Raw genomic sequence first — 20,053 nt, 5'->3', positions numbered from 1 at the left:
ATTCACAGTGGACAAGTACAATCACAAGGAAGAGGCATTTTCCCTTGCTCCATATTCAAAGGCTTTGTAGAGTATTCTTAACTCTTTGCTTGGGGCAACATATTTGTCACGGGAAACCACAGAATTCTACTCTACTAGGAGGCAAGGAAGGATGACAGGAGGGAAAAAGCTACAACAGGAGATAGAAGGGGTGGTGGGGTGCGTGATATTTATGGTATGGGGTGTTACAGTTTGCTTGGTGGAATCAGAATTACTATGGTAAAATGCATTTGTTGTAGTCTGGAGCTGGGGATATTAGAACCGCCATCATTCTTTCCATCACATGGCTCAGAAGGAATCTTTCCTGCTCATACCACCTGTCATTGCTGTATGTTAGAAGGATTTGTAGGTATACTCAAATCTATTGGACTGTGCTATGAATATGCCTTCCATAGCCATCATAATCCTGGATGGGACTGGTCACCCTACTATAGAAAGAATATTATTCAACTGGAAAGAGTGTAGACAAGATTTATTCGGATGCTACCGGGACTTGATGGTTTGAATTATGAGAGACTGGATAAATTGGGACTTTTTTTTCCCTGGAGTGTAGGAGGCTTACATAGAAACATACAAACATAGAATCTCTACAGTGCAGAAAGGGGCCATTTGGCTCATCGAGCCTGCACTGACAATAATCCGACACAAGTCCCATCCCTCTAACCCCACATATTTACCCTCCCAATCCCCCTGACACTAAGGGGCAATTCATCATAAGCAAGCAACCTAACCTGCACATGTTTGGACTCTGGGAGGAAACTGGAGCATGCGGACAAAACCCATGCAGACATGTGGAGAATGTGCAAACTCCACACAGACAGTCACCTGAAGCACGAATTGAACTTGGGTCCCTGGTGCTCTGAGGCAGCAGTGCTAACCACTGTGCCACCATGCTGCCACAGACATTATAGATCTTTATAAGATTACTGTTTAGGGGTGATCTTTTAAAGGTCTATAAAATAATGAGGGGCATAGATTAGGGAGATGGTCAAAATCTTTCCCCAAACATAGAGAGTCTAAAACTAAAGAGCATAGGTTTATGGCGAGAAGGGAGAGATACAAAAGGGGCTAGAGGGACAATTTTTGCATACAGAGGGGGTGAGTGTCTGGAACGAGCTGCCAGAGAACAAAGACAAAGAGGCAGTAATAAAGGCAACTACAATTTTGCCTTTTGAACAGCATTTATACAGTTACATGGGTAAGATGGGAAGAGAGGGATATGGGCCAAACTTGGGCAACTGGGACTAGTTTAGTGTAAAAATTGGGCCGCACAGACAAGTTGGCCTGAAGGGCCTGTTTCCATGTTGTAAACCTCTATGACTCAAACCCAGAACCTGGGTGATACACCACAAAATTTCTCCACTCAAGCGCCTAGGGTAAAAGAAGCTGATATTTCTCCCGGGACGCTCACAGACTTGTGTCACCTTCTACCACAAGGAGTGCAGGCAGCACCATAGCAGCTGACACTCTGTTATCCCTTCCAGCCCAGGTCAGTGCAGCACTCATTGTATCTGGTACCTTCCAGGTTGTCACCGGAGCTATCAGTATTGGCAGACAGGCTGCCCTCCACGCTTCCAGTTAGAAGGTAACTGCTGCCTTGTTTGGTAGTGTAAAGATTTCGATCACGCCCTTCATGGACAGCAGGAGACTGTCCTGAATATTACACATGCTTTCCGCAAGGGCAACAGTTGTCATGCTGCAGGCGGCTTCCTATCACAACTGGGAATCTGGAGCGGGGATATATCTCAGCCACTATCTACTCTTTTGATCTCTGTTTAACCGAGGTGGCAGTTGTCGGCCAGCGGCTCCAGTAGACCTGGAGGGTGTCCATTGATCACATTGATTGTTACCGAGCGGAACTGTCCTTCCTCCAACAGCCCAGTGAGTGCAGCGGATTCCTCCTCACCCACCTGAAAACAGAAACATGCAGTGTAGTGACATGTGGGTGTGAGCTCTCCCTCCGGCTGTCTGCTGCAGTTCCCAGTTTGGGAAGTTTCCCTGCAGGAAGGAGTCTGGCTCTCTGCTGTCTCGGCTGGATAAAGGAGCAGAGAGCGAGAGAGAGGAATCCCAGCTGCTGAGTTGTGGCAGCTTCACCATCAAGGTCACACATGAAGTAATATCAACACTCAGATGTAAATGGTGTGACCTGCCGCTCTAACCAGTTACACTATTCCACTGAGTAATTTACAGAGCCTCGCTGTGCCCCCAGCCGCTGCAGCCATGTGGAAACTCAAACGTGAGTATGACTTTATTCAAATACAATCGTTAGGAAGGCAAACTGTTGGAAAGCAAGTCAACAGGTGAAAAGCCCAGAAAAGAAAATGGTCAAAAGAGTTTTATAGTGTGAAAATGACCATAGGCAATGGTGATTTGATTGGATTTGATTTATTATTGTCACCTGTATACAGTGAAAAGTATTGTTTCTTGCATGCTCTTCGGACAAGACGTGGAGATACCGGTGTTGGATTGAGGTGGGCACAGTAAGAAGTCTCATAACATCAGGTTAAAGTCCAACAGGTTTATTTGGTATCATGAGCTTTCGGAGCGCTTCCCAAACTGAAAACTGAGGAAGGAACAACGCTTGGAAAGCTCGTGATACCAAATAAACCTGTGGGACTTTAACCTGGTGTGGTGAGACTTCTTACTATACAGACAAAGCATACTGTAGAGAAGAAAAGGAGAGGGTGCAGAATGTAATGTTATAGTCTATGCTAGGGAGTAGAGAAAGATCAACTTAATGTGAGGTAGGTCCGTTCAAAGGTCTGATGGCAGCAGGGAAGAAGCAGCATATTGATGGGGATAAAGGAATTATTGGACAGAAAAAGTCCATTCAATTCACCTTCCTCTATCTTGATAATGGCATCATACAATGATAATTGGCCATTGATTTTTCAATTGAACCACAATAGCATAGGTACTTCCCAATTTTTTGTCCTGAGCTTTGTTGTCATTTCTTTATGATTTTGCATTGTTAAAATGTAGATTTTTAAAATATTTCTGCAGAAGTTACAAATTGTGATTTTGTTGTTCCTCACAGCTCCACTGGAAATGCCCCTTAGTCTGAAGTACAAGCATATTTTGGAGGTTTGTATTCTGGATGGACAAAGTTAATCTTCTGTATTTACATTGCAGACAAGGAAATGAATTGTGGAAATGAAGAGGAGTCACATCAGAGTTTGTAGCATGTGTATATTGATTTGTCCCAAACAAGCTTTGTTAGGGAATGGAATATAAATGTAGGGAAGTTTCACTGCAGCTGTACAAGGCATTGATGAGACTACATCTGGAGTTACCATGCATAGTATGGTTTCCTTATTTGAGAAAAATGTATAATTGCATTAGAAGCAGTTCAGGGAAGAATTATTTGACTCATTTCATTCCACACCTTTTGATCTTGTGTAAGGAAACACACAGCAGTTAAAATAACGTCAAAGGAACAAAGGTGGTAGAGATATCAATCAAACAAAACTTTCTGTCCCCTCTGCAAAAGTATAAACGTTGCTTGATGTGATCTTAATGCATTAGTCATTCTTATAGCTCAGCCAAGTATTCATAATGAGGTTGTCTGTTCAGCATGTTTTGTTGGATACAGTTGCCAGTTGACCTTATTATGAATGCTGAGTGAATCTACTTAAAACTCAGCAAGCAATGTTTATTGATCATCATTTTCCAATTCTCATTAGATTCAATAGAGGTACCAAAGGGTTGAGAATTACAAATACTACATTCTTGTTTGAAATAGGATGTAAAGATAAGCCCAGCAACTACAGTCAATTTAACCTGAATTGTGGGAAAGCCTTTAGAAACAATAATTTAGGATGAATTTAGTAGTCACTTGGGCAAATGCAAGTTAATTAAGGAAAACCAGTTTGGATTAGTTAAAGCAAATCATGTTTAACTAACCAGTAGGTCTTTTTTGTGAAGTAACAGAGAGGGTTGATGAGGGTAATGCTATTGATGTAGTGTACATGGATTTCCAAAAGGTGTTTGACAGAATGCAAGACAACAGACTTGTGAGCAAAGTTAGAGCTCATGGAATGAAAGGGACATTAGCAATATAGATATAAAATTGGCTGAGTGACAGGAAACAAAGATTTGAGGTGAGTGGTTGTTTTCCAGACTGGAGGAAGTTTCATAGTGGAACTCCCCAGGGAATGGTGTTAGGACCCCTGCTCTTCTTGATATATATTAACAACCTGAACCTTGGTGTGTAGAGCCCAATTTCAAAATTTGCGGATGATACAAAATTGTGAGCCACAAAGAGAAGAGTATACAACTTCAAAAGGACATAGACAGGTTGGTGGAATGGATGGAAAGTGGCAGATGAAATTTAATGCAGAAAAGTGTGAAGTGACTCATTTGGTAGGAAGAATGCAGGGTGATGGTATAATGTAAAGAGGGTACAGGCACAGAGAGACCTGGGTGTAAGTGATTAAAGGATGTAAGTGATTAAATGTGTCACAATAGCTTGAGAGATTGATTAATAAAGCAATGGGCTTTATCAATAGGGGCATAGAGTACAAGAGCAAATAAATAATGCTGAACTTGTATAAAGCACAGGTTTGATCTCATCTAGAGTTTTGCATGCAGTTATGTAAGAATGCGAAGGCATTAGAGAATGTGCAGAAAATGTTCAGAAGAATCGCTCCAGGGGTGAGGAACTTCACGTATGTAGAAAGATTAGAGAAGTTGGGACTGTCCTCCTTGGAGAAGAGTAGGTTGCAAGGAGATTTGATGGAAGTATTCTAAATCATGAGGGATCTGGGCAGAATAGATAGAAAGGAACTGTTTCATTTGGTAGGAGGATTGAGAAGAAGAGAACACGGATTTAAAGGAATTGGCAAAGAAACAATGGTCAAATGAGGAAAACCTTTCTCATGCAATGAGTGGTTAGGATCAAAAATGCATTGTTCACTAATCTCCTTTAGGGAAGGAAATCTGCTGTCCTTACCTGGTTTGGCCTACATGTGACTCCAGAACCAGAGCAATGTGATTGATTCTCAACTGCCCTGTGAACGAGGGTAACTAAGAATCGGTAATATATATTGGCCAGCTAGCCATGTCTATGCCCTATGAATGAATTTAAAAAATGTGACAGAGGCAGGTTTAATTGAGGTTTTTGAGTCATATTCACCATATTTCCTCTTGAATACGTCCCACTGTTCTGTCACAGATTTGCCTTAAAGTGTGTGCTCCCAATCTACTCGGGCCAAATCGTATCTGGTCTTATAAAAATCAGCCTTCCCCAGTTTAGAACTTTGATTGGTATCTACAAAATACTCCACTACTGATACTTCAATCATTTGCTCAGCTTCATTACATAAGATTAAATCCAGAACCCCAGGTCGGGGGAGGGGGGGATGGGTGGGCGGGGGTGGAGAGGGGTAGGGCGGGGGCTGCCTATCAGGGCGAGATATGAAAGGGGGAAAGAGGGCTCACTGTACACTCTGCAATGGGATCAGCGGTGGGATGGGCGGCAGGGGTTAGATACCAATGCACTGTGGGGCTCACGATTGGCTGTGGGCCCCCACGATTCCGGCGAGGGGAAGCTGGTTGAGGCTGCCTGCATAATTAACAGCCTGACAGGTCTCACTCTGTCAGACCTGCAGTTTCTATTGAGCATGTGTAGAATGAGAGGTCTGCAACGCACAGTAGCTCCATCTACAGGCTGGCTGGCGACTGCCTGCAGCAGCTCGAAACAGTCTAGACCATTTTTTCACTAAGTGCATAAAATTGCGAGTGAAAACTCACCCCAAAAAACGGATCAGGAACTCTCCCATTTTCATGTTTGCTGGACACTGAGAAAAAATCTTGTAAAATTCCACCCAATGGGCTGAATAGTTTCATGTGCTGTAACTGTTCTATGATTGATACTGTGGATAACTATGGTTTTTGACACATTTAAGAGGTTGCAAGCTGAGCTTTTTTTTCAAAGGATTATTTCAAAGTCTCTGTTTATGTGAGTTTATGAATCATTTCAAAGGCTTGCCCGACTTGTCAATAGCTCATTGATTCCAAACACAGTGGAACTGGGAGAATAGGTATGTATGATACATGGTGGCCATGGAAGGTGCATAGGGTCTATGCTGCCATGGAGGGGGCATAAGATAAATAATGGGGCCTGAAGAGGATATGGGGGCATTTGGAGTGGGTGGGAGTCAGGAGGAAGTGAGGGGTAAGAGTTTAAGGAGCTGACATTAAACATTACAACTGTGTTATATCCACGTTACATTAATTGAGGCAGGCATTAGCCCATAAGACATAGGAGCAGAATTAGACCACTCAGCCCATCAAGTTTGCTCCGTCATTTGATCATTGCTGATATTTTTCTCATCCCCATTTTCCTCCTTTTTCCCCATAACCACTGATCCCCTTATTAATTAAGAACCTATCTATCGCTGTCTTAAAGACACTCAATGACCTGGCCTCCACAGCCTTCTGCAGCAAAGAGTTCCACATTTTTACCACTCTCTGCCTGAAGAAATTCCTCCTCAACTCTGTTTTAAAGGATCATCCCTTTAGCCTGAGATTGTGCCCCGGGTTCTAGTTTTCCTACTTGTGGAAACATCCTCTCCACATCCACTTTAACCAGGCCTCGCAGTATCCTGTAATTTTCAATAAAATCCCCCCTTCTCCTTCTAAATTCCAACGAGTACAGACACAGAGTCCTCAGCCGTTCCTCATTCGACAAGCTCTTCATTCCAGGGATCATTCTTGTGAACCTCCTCTGGATCCTTTCCAAGGCCAGCACATCCTTCCTTAGATATGGAGCCCAAAACTGCTCACAATACTCTAAATGGGGCCTGACCAGAGCTTTATACAGCCTCAGAAGTACATCTCTGCTCTTGTATTCTAGCCCTCTCAACATGAATGCTAACATTGCATTTGCCTTCCTAACTGCGGACTGAACCTGTACGTTAACCTTAAGAGAATTTTGAACAATGACTTCCAAGTCCTTTTGTGTTTCTGATTTCCTAAGCATTTTCCCATTGAGAATATAGTCTATGCTTCCATTCCTCCTTTCAAAGTGTATAACCTCATGCTTTTCCACATTGTATTCCAGCCTGTTAACCTTGCCATCCGCCCGTCACCCAGAATGAAAGTCTGGCAGGTGGAAGGCTTCTAAATAAAGTCGGGAAACTTCCAGATACACATCTCCCTCATGAAAATCTGGCCCCAGAGTCCAAATCAAAACAAAATAAGCAGACAGTACGCAAAATAAAACAAAGACTGGTACAGTTTGCAATTCTTTGATGCACAACATAATAAGGACACCACTCATTTTTTTTACTAAATATAACTTTTAAAACAGGAGCTTACTTGCTATAATTTCAGACTCCCCTAGGTTGTCTGCTGGGATGGTATAAATATAAAACAAAGAACCTGTCTATTACTGATCAAAAGCTAAAACTGGTTCTCCCTGGGAAAAAGGCTTTGTGCAGAAATACAATGTCAACCCCCTGGAAAAATGCAGAAACAAAAGGCAGCAGACAATTGCATCATTCACAATTCGAATAGATTCACAGCTATCCACATAGAAGGCTGCATGACCCTCATCAACAATGAATTGTTAGCCAATTTTATATAATCACAAAGTATGCTACAACCTAATGCAATCACTCCTGTGGTTCAGACATCCCTGTTTGCCTTCCTGCACTATGTTAAGCCTACTGCAGCCAATTTGCATTTCTCTATGCTGATGGCTTTCATTTGATGAAGGATTCTTTGTAACTATGGGTTTTAAGCTAGTTATAACCCAATGCAAAATACAAGTTAAAACGTCATGACAGTCAAGCATCTGCGTTTGGCTTAGTCATAACCACACAACTTCCTCCACAAACATTCAATCCCTGCACCACAGTAGCAGCTGTATACAAGATGCACTGCAAAAACTCAACAAGGTTCCTTAGGCAGCATCTTCCAAACCCACAACACTACTAACCAGAAAGACAAGGGCAGCAAACACATAGGAACACCACCACCTGGAAGTTTCCCTCCAAGTCACTCACCATCCTGGCTTGGAAATATGTTGCTGTTCCTTCACAGTTGCTCGGTAAAATCCTGGAATTCCCTCCCTAATAGCACTGTGAGTGTACCTACACCTCAGAGACCGCAGCAGTTCATGAAGGCAGCTCACCACCACCTTCTCAAGGGTAAATAAGGCTGGACAGTAAATGCTGGCCTAGCCAGTGATGCTCTCATCCCATAAATTAATTTTTTAAAAGTATGATATCAATCAAAAATAAGTAGATGTGGAATGTAGTATGACACAATCATAGAATACTACAGCGCAGAAAGAGGCCCTTCGGCCCATTGAGTCTGCACCAACAAGAATCCCACCCAGGCCCTACCCCCATATCCCTACATATTTTACCCGCTAATCCCTCTAACCTAAGCATTTTAGGACACTAAGGGGGAATTTTAGCATGGCCAATCAACCTAACCCACACATCTTTGGACTGTGGGAGGAAACAGGAACACCCGGAGGCAACCCACACAGACATGAGGAAAATGTGCAAACTCCACACAGACAGTGACCCAAGCCGGGAATCGAACCCAGGTCCCTAGAGCTATGAAGCAGCAGTGCTAACCGCTGTGCTACATACTGCCCAAAATCATGCAGTTTAAATTATTTGAGTAGTTCAGGCCTAATTACAGTCTATATACCAGAAATATATGAGAGTGCTCAGACTGAGTTTCCATCTTCATGTTCCCTATTCTATAGTATCATCTCCCATATTAAAAAGAATTGTTATTTAAATCTATCAAATTGATGCTGATACGATTGTTTATAATTTTAGCAATTAACTCCATGTGACCCTGGAGCTTCAATTAAGCTTAAAAAATTGTCTGCTGAAGAAGAATTTCCAAATTTGGCTAAAAATCAGACCTATATGGCAGAGATACTCACAATTAAAATGTACAAGAGACTCAGAGGTAGAGCAACCCAAAGTGGCTTCACACTGGATGATGTCATCCAACCTGGGGTAGAGAATTCTGGTAAGTGACATTTTAATAGAGTCACTTTAGATTTCATTGAATAAAATTAACATTGTCGCATTTTACTGCATCATTAAATAAAACATTTGTAAATGTTACATCTGTAGGAATATTGTATTAAAGTGCTGTATTAAATGTAAGGCACTCACTCTTCATTAACCACTGGTATTTCAGTTTGGCTGCTCTGATCTGACTCGTTCCTGGTGATTTGTCCATTGTTTGCAAATGTTCAGTTTCTCACTATCACTAAGCTCTGAGCTGACTTCTTTTGTTTTATAGTGAGATGAATAACAGAATTTATAAATCAAAGAAAGAACACAAAATAATAGAAGACTTTAAAGATGTTGGGTGGAATTTTCCCATCCCACCCACCATGGGAATCGTAGTGGGCAGGGGCAGAACAGGCCAAGGTCTATTGATCTTGGGTGGGAATTTCTGGCCTTGGGGTGAGCATGAGTGGAAAATCTCAGTACATAGAACAAGAGCAAGTCACTCAGCTCATCAAGTATGTCCCACAGACAATGCACAATGATCCTCATCAATGTTTCTCTTCTCAGACCTAGTGGTGCACAGGCAGACAGGTTTTTACAGTAATCAACAATGGTTTCATGGTCATGATTAGATATTTAATTCCAGATTTTTTTGAATTCAATTTCACCATCTGCTGTGGTGCATTTTGAACCCGGGTTTCCAGAGAATTACCCTGGATCTTCTGGATCATTTGTCCATCATGCCACTTCCTCCCCTCATGTTGAAATTGTAAATATACTATTTTCTCTCTCTCTCATTAATCTCCTCTGAAGACACGTTTAATTACCTCCGTAAAGTTAAGTTTACTTATTAGTGACAAGTAGGCTTACATTAACACTGCAATGAAGTAACTGTGAAAATCCCCTAGTCATCACACCCAGTGCCTGTTCGGGTACATTGAGGGAGAATCTAGCATGGCCAATTCACCTAACCTGCATTTTTTAGACTATGGGAGAAAACCAGAGCACCTAGAGGAAACCCACGCAGACAACATGCAAACTCAAGCCAGGAATTGAACCCAGATCCCTGGAGCTGTAAGGCAGCAGTACTAACTGTTGTGCCACTATGCCATCCCTGTTCATATTGCATCTCTTCCTTTGATATTTTACTCAAACTCTTGATGTTCTATTTTCCATTGTCACCAACTTGCCTTGGGTAAATGTCTGTTTACAGGGTTTCTATACTTATCAACATATCAAAAGCACTAGTTTCACCAAACTAGCCAAACTGTCCCTTCACCACTTCCATATTCACATAATTTATAAAAACATATACCCAGCAGAACACATGGCAAATCACTGGATTTCCTTGATTTTTATTTCATTACCATTTCCTGACAAAAGGCCCTGAACAATGTTTCTTACTTAAAACTTTGTTATGGAAGAAAGAATTTATTTGACACCAATTAATTACTTTCTTCTCCATTTAGAACATTCTTGTACCAGAACTGTGGGTTGTGTGGCTGGAGATGCGGAATCATACACTGTCTTCATGGAGTTCTTCGATCCGCTTATTGAACTTTATCACCGTGGTTATCAACAAATTCAAATGCACAGAAGTGACTTAAATCCAGAAAACTTAAAGGTAGCTTTTTTAAAATTCATTTTGTAATTTCTACATAGAATAAGAACAGGCCATTCAGCCCATCAGATAGGTCCCACAGACAATACACAATGATCCTCATCAAAGTTCAAACTTGCCATTTAATTTTTAGTTACAGTTACACCTAAATACTTAACCCACAAAGTAATATCGCAAAACTCAACAATAAGTAGCAGCTCACATTGCCATGATTCAACTTTAGCCAATACTGAGGTAGAGATGCCTGCGTTGGACTGGAGTGGGCACAGTAAGAAGTCTAACAACCCCAGGTTAAAGTCCAACAGGTTTATTTGGAAGCACAAGCTTTCGGAGTGCTGCTCCTTCATCAGGCGACTCACTTGATGAAGGAGCAGCATTCTGAAAGCTTGTGAATCCAAATAAACCTATTGGATTTTAACCTGGAGTTGTGAGACTTCTTACTTAGCCAATACTGTCTACAAATCAAGTGCTATCTGTCATTCTGTCACTCCATAACCAACCACAATACCCCCTCCCCTTCTCAATATCCCATCAGCCTTGTGCAGCACACAGACCATCGGCCCATAGTGCGTTTAATCATCTTAGGCTGTGTTTTTTCCTATGGCCTTTAATCCATTCAAAATTAGATAGCTATTATGTTTTTTGAATAAATTAGTAAACACAGTTTTAACTGTATTTGCTGGAAATCTGCTCCACATACTTAGCAGCTGTGTTGAAACAAATTCTTCTAACTGCAACGTTACAAAACCATGAAGGAAGGCAAAAGGAGATTGACTGCTTCATTACCCTACTGTGTATCTATTTTAAATCTTTCATTAACAAATTCCTCCTTAACAACCTCCCCCAATCACACCCCTACCCTCACCCTCTGCTCTTCTAGCTCTTATCAACTGTACATTTCTCTTTCCAATATCCCATTATCAATGGCAAAACCTTCAGCCATCTTGCTCCAACGTTCCGGAATTCCCTCCCCAAGCCCTTTGTCACATTGCATCTCTTCCCACCTTCAAAAACATCCTCTAAAGGACCTCTTTACCAGTGCCTCTGTCAATTGGTCTTATTCTCTTTCTACTTCTGATCCTGAGCTGTCAAGTGACACCTTTCTGCACTAAAGGTGCAATAAAATCTGAGTTACTGTTTGTTGATAGTTGATTAGCTCAGTTAGCTGAATGGCTGGTTTGTGATGCATGAATGATACTAGCAGCATGGGTTCAATTCCTGTGCTAGTTGAGGCTATTCATGAAGGCCTGTGTTCTCAACTTCACCCCTTAGTTGAGGTGTGGTGATCCTCAGGTTAAAATCAGTCAGCTTTCTCTGCCAAAGGAGAGAGCAGCCTATGGTCATCTGGGACTAAGGTGACTTTACCTTTACTGCTGAAGGCATCAGTCTTCATCTTTGTTCCAATTTTTAAAAATTAGCATTTATAATGGATATTTAATTTTCTAGTCACATTTTCAGAAACTTCCTTACCCATTCAAACACTCATAATTAATCCTTATCAAACTTTAGCACCCTCCGCTTGTATTTTGGGAATATGTTATCAATTATGCTATAGGTCTGGACCATTTGTTGTTTCTACTTTTTTTTATTGATGATTTCTGATGGAAAGATTTTACTGATGTGCACTTTACAGAGTGCACTACAGGCACAATTTGAGATGCAGTAGACGTTTTGAATGACTTGGGCCAATAGACCTGATTTGTAATTCTGGCACCAAGTCCTATTCTCTAGTTAGTGAAGTCAGCAGCCTCTGTTCACATTTGAGAGGTTAGAAATTAAGTTTAAAAACTGTTCAGAAAGTCCAGTTTCTGACTTTGCTTCACTCTTTGCAGTTATACTGCAGTCAATGCATAGCTGAAGAAGTGCTCACATTCTTCCTGGAGAGATCCCATTGCTTGTCCAAATGACGCCACATATAAATCATGCCACAAATCTTGCACTGATACAAGCAAATGACTTCAGGTCAAAGTAAAATGTATACTATTACCTAACCATAAAATTAGGATGCCAGTGTACAATGACAGTAGTTCCACTAAATCTACAAATCGAAACCCTTATATCTATGTTCCTGATATCCATTAATTACCAACAACTGAATGGTTAGTTAATGAAGGATTTGTACTTATTTATTACTATTCCCCTGCAGGGTGGAGCTGATTTAGATGGCCAGTATGTCTTGACCTGTCAAGTGAGTGCAGGACGCAATGTCGATGATTTTTGTTTCCCACCACACTGCAGTCGTGGAGAAAGACGTGCCCTGGAAAAACTTGCAATAGAAGGTGATTTGTTTTTGTTTATTCAACTGCAGAAGCTGAATATTGCATAAAATTGAACTTAAAACTCCAATGACGGGAATTTTACAGCCCCTCCCGCCAGTGGTATTTTCCAGTTCTGCTGGTCAATGGACTTCTGAACAGCTCGTTGCATTTTATAGCTCTGCACCTGCCTTGACAGGACTGTAAAATTCTACTCCTCAATGATCCATGTGTGAATTCCTGCAATCAGGTTTTCACCCATCCCTGGAAAGTAGCGGCATAACGTCACTGGACTCGTAATCCAGAGACCCAAAGGAAGAACTAGGGACGGATGTTCAAATCCACCACAGCAGATGTTGAAATTTGAATTCAATAAAAAGTCTGATGATCATGAAAGCATTGTCATAAAAACCCACCTGGTTCATTAATGCCCTTTAAGGGAGAAAGTTGCGAGAAGTAGCCAGGTCCCATCTCATCATGCTGATTGAACCAACCCTGCCAGCAACTTAGGTTTTTCAAAGGATTGATTCTCCCCAACTCCTTTCTTGCAAAGAACTCCCTTCCGGCACTTCCCCTGGGGCGTTTCAATGTCCCTTCCCCACAGAATACCCAAACACGCAACTCCACCCCACCCCCCCCAGTCTCACAGAACACCCAGCACTGCCTGAGTACTGCCCCCTGGGGGTAGCTCCACCTGGATGTTGCCCCCTGGGGTGGGCACTGCCTGGGAAGTGGCAATGCCATGGGGATGCTAGCAGGAATTGCCACGAGCTTGACCTTCTCCCACTCTGGGTCTGTACTCACCTGTATACCTCCAGCGAGTTCTACTCATCAGGTGCATGTCGTAGTTGACCTGTTATGTTTCACGTTGCTGTATCCTCACACGGATTTGAATGGACAATCCAACGGTGGGGTTATGGGAGCGGAAAAGCCCTCCCCATAGCTGTTTCACACATCGTCCCGATAGAAAGGGAAAGCAGCTATTGATGATCCATCAGCAGGAGCAACTGAAAATAACACAAAGCTTTGTGCTGTTTTTTTCAGCTGCTATTCAGAGAATAGTCTGGATGCTGATGAAGCATTTATTCCCACTTTTTCATCTATTTGTCTGTCTGTGATTCCATGTGACCATACAATTTTAGATAATAGCAAACTATGTGAGCAGAATTTGATCATCACCCATTCAAAATAAGAAAGTGCCTGCACTCTAGTATTAGAATAGAGGAACACCTCTGTCAATGGAAGTGTGCAGCTTTTAAATAAGACAATCTTCAGTTAAAAATTACAATGCACTATTAGCTATTGCTCTACAGAAAAGATCTCACTGGCCTGCCATTATGTTGCGTTGGAATTTTTTTTCTTTATGAACGAACAGTGATGCCCTGTTTGATTTTTCAGGTTATAATCAATGAATATTGGATTGCAAGATAGCTACAGTGGTTGCCTGCTTTACACCTTTCGGTTATATGGACTGGGGAGGAAGGGTTCAGTGTAGGGGACTGAGGAAAATAAACCGTGGTGCATTTTGTTTGCATTATTGAGATGTTGCATCAGGTTCAGCTAAGTTATGCCAACATATTTTGTTCAAAATGTGAAAATTATCATGTGCCACTGAATATATAAATATATCCCATCCCAAAGGAAATAGATAGATTCAATTGCCCCGAGTGCTTACCAATTTCTTTTTTAATTTAGAGAAAGACTGGCATTGAAATGGTGGGTGGCAGTTGCTGGCCTCACTGGCCCTGAAACCACATAATCCTGCTCAAGGTCAATGGACCTTTCTATGGTCCATCCCTCACTCACTCTGATTCCCGTGGCAGGTGGGACAGTAAAATTCGCCCCGGTGCCTTTCACAACAACCAGATGTCTGTATGACAATTAAATACTTTAAGAGCCAATTTGTATTCAGCAAACTCCCACTACCAGAAATGGAATAATGACCAGATAATCTTTTTTGGAATGTTGAGGTATGAATATTAGCCAAGGCAGAAGGGATGTCCACCTGTGGGCAGGCGGAGCACAGTGCAGCCTTGCTTTTTGTGTTGGATAGATAAATAAATTGTTAAACAAGATGTTTTAATTATTTGAAGTAAAAAGCACATAAAATCATGAGCTCCTTCTCCAGTATTATCTGTCTTAACCATACCTGTTTCCAATTATTTTCTGCTAACAAATTATCATCCACAGCCCTCAATGCATTAGATGGTGAATTTAAGGGAACTTATCATTCGCTGAAGAACTTGAGTGAAGAGGGACTTAAGGGACTGACCGCTGCTGGAATTCTTACTGATAACCTTATTTCTCCATTGATGCTTTCATCTGGTATGGCTAGAGATTGGCCAGATGCTCGGGGAGTGTGGTGAGCATTTTTCCTTTAAACTTAAAATGTTTGTCAAGTGCAATGTAACAGTACATTGCAATCTACACATCCTGGGTTCAGCTTCACCATGTTACTTACTTTCTGATCTGAAATCATATACCAAGTGAACTAATGCCATCCTGCTTCTCCTGTTGCCAATTCAAAGTAAGAGACTGGTGAGTAACTGTCTATAAAATACCTGTGGTCTGGAGAGACAAGTATAGCGGAGAGGATGAAGAAAGGAATCAAAGGGAGATCTGGCCTCAGCTGGCCTTGACCATGGGTACTAGACAGAGAAATAATAATTTACATGTTTTAAAATTGAGTATAACATCCATAAAAGGCAGTTTGTGCAATTTACAATCTGGTGGCAACCCCACCAGAGCTACTTTCAGGAAATCCTATTAAATTGCAGTAAGGTATTTATCCATTTGGTTGTTGGGCTTCCTGGCTTCTGAGAAGGGATTCCACCTATCTTGGACATCTTGCTGCTGGGCAGATGTCCATCTGACAGCAACTGGCCAATCAGAGATAATGCATTGCAGCCTACATAGGGGGTTAATGATGGAACCCCAGGAAAAGGGTGAGTGATGTGGATTGGCTGGTGTCTGATAGGGAGGTCCCAGTGAATGGTAGAAGGGGTGTGGGGGGACTCCATTTAAAATATAGACGGGGGTCTTACTCTGGGTCTCTCTGTTCCCATTGATGGGAGCCTCAATTAGGCACAAAGTGCCTGGCAAGGAGGGATACCTCTACCAGGTCCCAGACCTACTCAGGTTTTTCCTGAGGCTGACCCTCAGTTATAGTTTATAATGAAAGGCCTCAATTAGCATCTCAAAGGAAGGCTGCTCGAGTCTTCCTGCCCTGGGCTAAACCAGGCGGGGGGGGGGGTGGTGCAAAGGCAGTGCTCAGTGCGTCTGATTCACCACCACCCTTTTCCGATAGAAACTCATTTGAATTAGGTTCTTTTAACCCTTGTGCAGTTCAAATAAACTTGGCACCATATGCAAAATTATAAATTTATGTTCTGCAGGCACAATGAAATGAAAAATTTTATTATCTGGGTCAATAAAGAAGACCATCTACGCATTACTTCTATGCAACAAGGAGGAAATATGAAGCAAGTCTTTATACATTTTTGTTCAATTCTTAAAAAGGTATGTAATGGCTTGTATATCCTCACCACGTTCAATTGATCTTTTTTGAAAGTATCGGTAAAATAGGTACAAAATGCTGCAGATGTTGGAAAACTGAAATGAAACCGAAAATGCATTGCCAATAATGAGATACAGGAAATTCGCCACAGATGTTTCCATTCTTTTTTTTCACATCTGGCAGAAATGCCTGCAGGAAGTTTATCCTATGGACTGTTAATATCATTAGAGGAAAAGGTACATCAATGTGCTCTTTAGCAATTCCAAAGAATTAACTAGATGTTTGTTAGAAGCTTTAGTACACTCCTTTTGGATCAGTGCATGAGACCTGGAAGAAGGTAAAATGGAAATAAAGCATGAAAATGAGGGGAGGTACAATGCAGCTGAAATTTCTTCCTTTCTGCTCATTCTCAACTAGTGATTTGGCATTTCCCAGTAAAATAGGAGGGCAAATCTTTGCTAGACAGCACATTTTTTTTTGAGTAGCCTGTATATGTGTGATAATGGTCAGTTCTGGGAAAAGATGAATAGGCAGCAAATATGTTAAATGGCAACATCCCCTCAAAAATGAGACATGTACAAGAGAGCACATTTATGATGTTGAATATCGTGGGATGCAAGGGAGCACTACTACATGCAAGTTCTCCAAGTCACACATTATCCTGACATGGAACTATCACCACTCCTTCCCTGTCACTGGGTCAAAATAATGGAACTCCCTGCCTAACAGCACTGTGGGTGTACCTTCATCACATAGACTCCAGCAGTTCAATTAGTTGGCTCACCACCATCTCCTCCTCAACAGCTATTAAGGACAGGCAATAAAAATTAGGCCTAGCCAGCAAGGTTCATGCCCAGTGAAAGAGTAAAAAAAATCTAGATAGTCATTAATTAAGTAGATTTAGAAATCAACCTGGTATTTGAAGGAGTAACGTGTCACAAGAGAACTGTTTTTCTCTATTTGCTGAGGACTAGTATTGAGTTACACATTTTTAGACGATGGAGAACTAATTCTGTTTGTTGATTTAGCTTGAAGAAATATATCTTCAGAAAAAGCACCCCTTCATCTGGAAGGACAATCTAGGTTATGTGTCAACCTGCCCTTCGGATCTTGGCACTGGTTTGCGGGCAAGTGTCCACATTAGACTGAAGCACATCAGTAAACATAAGAAGTTTGGTGAGATCTTGCAGAGGTTACGTCTCGCAAAAAGCGTTACTGGTACTGTATTAAAATACTTTTATATAAAATTTATTTAATATGAATAAAAAGATAAATTATGTGTGGCACAATTCTGAATACATTAATAAGTAAACACAAAATAACATTTAGCACATATACATCTCATGTTTTAAGTTCATGTTACCTCATTGCAATATACTAACCTCTAACTTTCTTATGGTTCAAGAGAAATGCATTTCCAAATGGTATTTCCACTCGTCAAGCTGATGTATTGTCTATGTACCTTTTTGTTTGCTCACTATCCTAACACATCCATTTGTACATTGTGTTAAACCATATACTTATACAAAGCTGTGGTGTATGTTTTATTTTGAAAGCAAAAAATATTCTATTTCCAGTATAGCAGTTTTAGCATATCTCATATAATTTGACTAGAATGCTTTTACTTTCTGTAATCATCAATTTCTCACAGTTTTATTTTGATATACTTACTTGACAATTCATTTTATGAGGTTAATTTTTCCTCCACATTCTGGTCATCATTTGGGTGCTAATTAAAGTTAAAAATGACATTCTGGAAGTATGTTTTCTGCACATCTCCAAGCAAAAAATTGATGCTCGTGTTTCAATCATCTCATGTCCAATTCCTATCTTTGAACTTCTATTACCAGAATATCATAGAGTCCCTATAGTGCAGAAGGAGCCAACTTTCAAAACAGCCAGTCCTGCAGTGCATCATTCTGTCATTATTAAACTGCTAAATTTGTTTTCCAGCTTCTGACCAGAATTGCTCTAGCTCCACTCCCACCACGGACAAGTTACTCTGAATTCTCTGTTCCCAGCTCACAAACCCACCTTGCAGAATTCTGTTATGCTCTTGGTTTAATTTCAACATTGAATATTCTAGTTCTGTTCCTCACCCAAATCGTTTCGTTGTAGACTTGGGCAACAATTGTGACCAACGTGTAATATTTTTAAAATCCTGAAATAAGCACTAAAACTAAATTTTTTCCATTCTGCATTCTCCACGTATATCTTTCATTTTGCAACAGTATGTTTTTAGGTCTGCTGAAGTCCTAGAAAACACAAAATCCATAGGTTCCTGTAGTAGAACTGTAAACAGCATCATGGCAAATGGGTGTGACAGAAATGCTTGTATTTATATGTTTCAGTTCAATGAACAAACTTTATTTAGTGATAATTTTAATTCTTGCAACACAACCGATTAAATGATAATGGGGCCATAAGTTGCCGTAGTGGAGCAACAAATGCTTAATCACAATGATATTTTACGCTACAAGTTGATAATGGCACCATGTGGGAAATGAGGAATCTCGAAAAGGACAAACAACTGCATATTTCCTTAACAAATCCAGTCCAAGGTTTGTGAAATTATTGACAGAAGGACTGGGAAGGAAGTGTAAATTAGAATGGGTGAACTCAATGCTAAATCAATACAGAAAGAAAAGCATAGAAAGGGACAAAAAGATTGAGAGAAAAAAATGAAAAATTAAAAAAAATTTAAAATCTCCAACAATAAAAATCTGGAATAATGAGGCACCATACTTATTGTAGTTAACTTTCAGTGCCAAAGAGATTGGCTGGCAGTAATTAACATATATCATGGTCGAAAGGGCACATAAACAGAGGTAAGATTTTACTCCGTGGCAAGTAATTCATATCTACTGCACAAATATAGCAACTAATGTCCTTTAATGTTGAAGGAGACACAGATGTCATTTTCATGAAATGAATGGCAGAATGGCACATCTTAGACAGCAACTTCTGGATTTCAGCATTTTGCTGCACATCTGGCCCTCACTTGTAACATTATGTGTAAATAATTGAACCTGGTCATTATTTTAGAGTAACCTATGGCTCAATGTCTCATTATTACACCATTGCTTCCAAAAAAATGTTTTAACTTTCTGTTCATTTTTATAGACGCTCCTCTGTTATATTCATTGAAACTGAAGTTATGCTTATTAATTTCACTGATGTCCTCACTTTACTTCCAGGTTCAGTAAATGCTTCTGCTGAAAGTGAGGTCTTGGATATTTCCAATGTAGATAGAATTGGCTTCTCGGAAGTTCAACTGCTGCAGATGGTTGTTGATGGCATTAAATTGCTGATTGACATGGATAAATATATTGAACAAGGAAGACCTATTGATGACCTTCTTCCTACTCAGAAATAGATTGATATACATGAATAACTGACACAGCACATAACAGTAAATATTAAGTTACACAGTGAGATGGAAACTATCTTTACGCACAAAGGAAGGAATCCTTACAAGTATTTTTGAGGGTGCGTAACAAATATGTTTTGTAACAGGCTGTTTTACATTGTCACTTGCCTGTAATCTGTGAACAAAATAAACCTGGATAAAAAATAATCTGTTGATACAAAATGACTAATTTACAAATGACACCATGGTGCTACACACTAA

General features: G+C 40.7%; 1 protein-coding gene across 1 annotated transcript; it reads left to right on the top strand.

Moving 5' to 3' along the window:
* Nucleotides 1-1,741: 1,741 nt before the first annotated feature.
* LOC145350993 (creatine kinase M-type-like) lies at nucleotides 1,742-19,999 on the top strand. Its single transcript, XM_080200558.1, has 9 exons — nucleotides 1,742-2,275; nucleotides 3,077-3,123; nucleotides 8,841-9,039; nucleotides 10,499-10,653; nucleotides 12,797-12,929; nucleotides 15,096-15,267; nucleotides 16,301-16,424; nucleotides 17,451-17,640; nucleotides 19,620-19,999. The coding sequence occupies exons 1-9, from the start codon at nucleotides 2,260-2,262 to the stop codon at nucleotides 19,796-19,798; spliced, it is 1,215 nt and encodes a 404-aa protein (XP_080056684.1). The 5' UTR covers nucleotides 1,742-2,259; the 3' UTR covers nucleotides 19,799-19,999.
* Nucleotides 20,000-20,053: the final 54 nt, after the last annotated feature.

This window comes from Carcharhinus amblyrhynchos, chromosome 12 (assembly GCF_965287045.1).
Source record: "Carcharhinus amblyrhynchos chromosome 12, sCarAmb.v2.hapA, whole genome shotgun sequence".
Classification (NCBI taxonomy): domain Eukaryota; kingdom Metazoa; phylum Chordata; class Chondrichthyes; order Carcharhiniformes; family Carcharhinidae; genus Carcharhinus; species Carcharhinus amblyrhynchos.
This window is presented reverse-complemented; position numbering and strand designations above follow the sequence as displayed.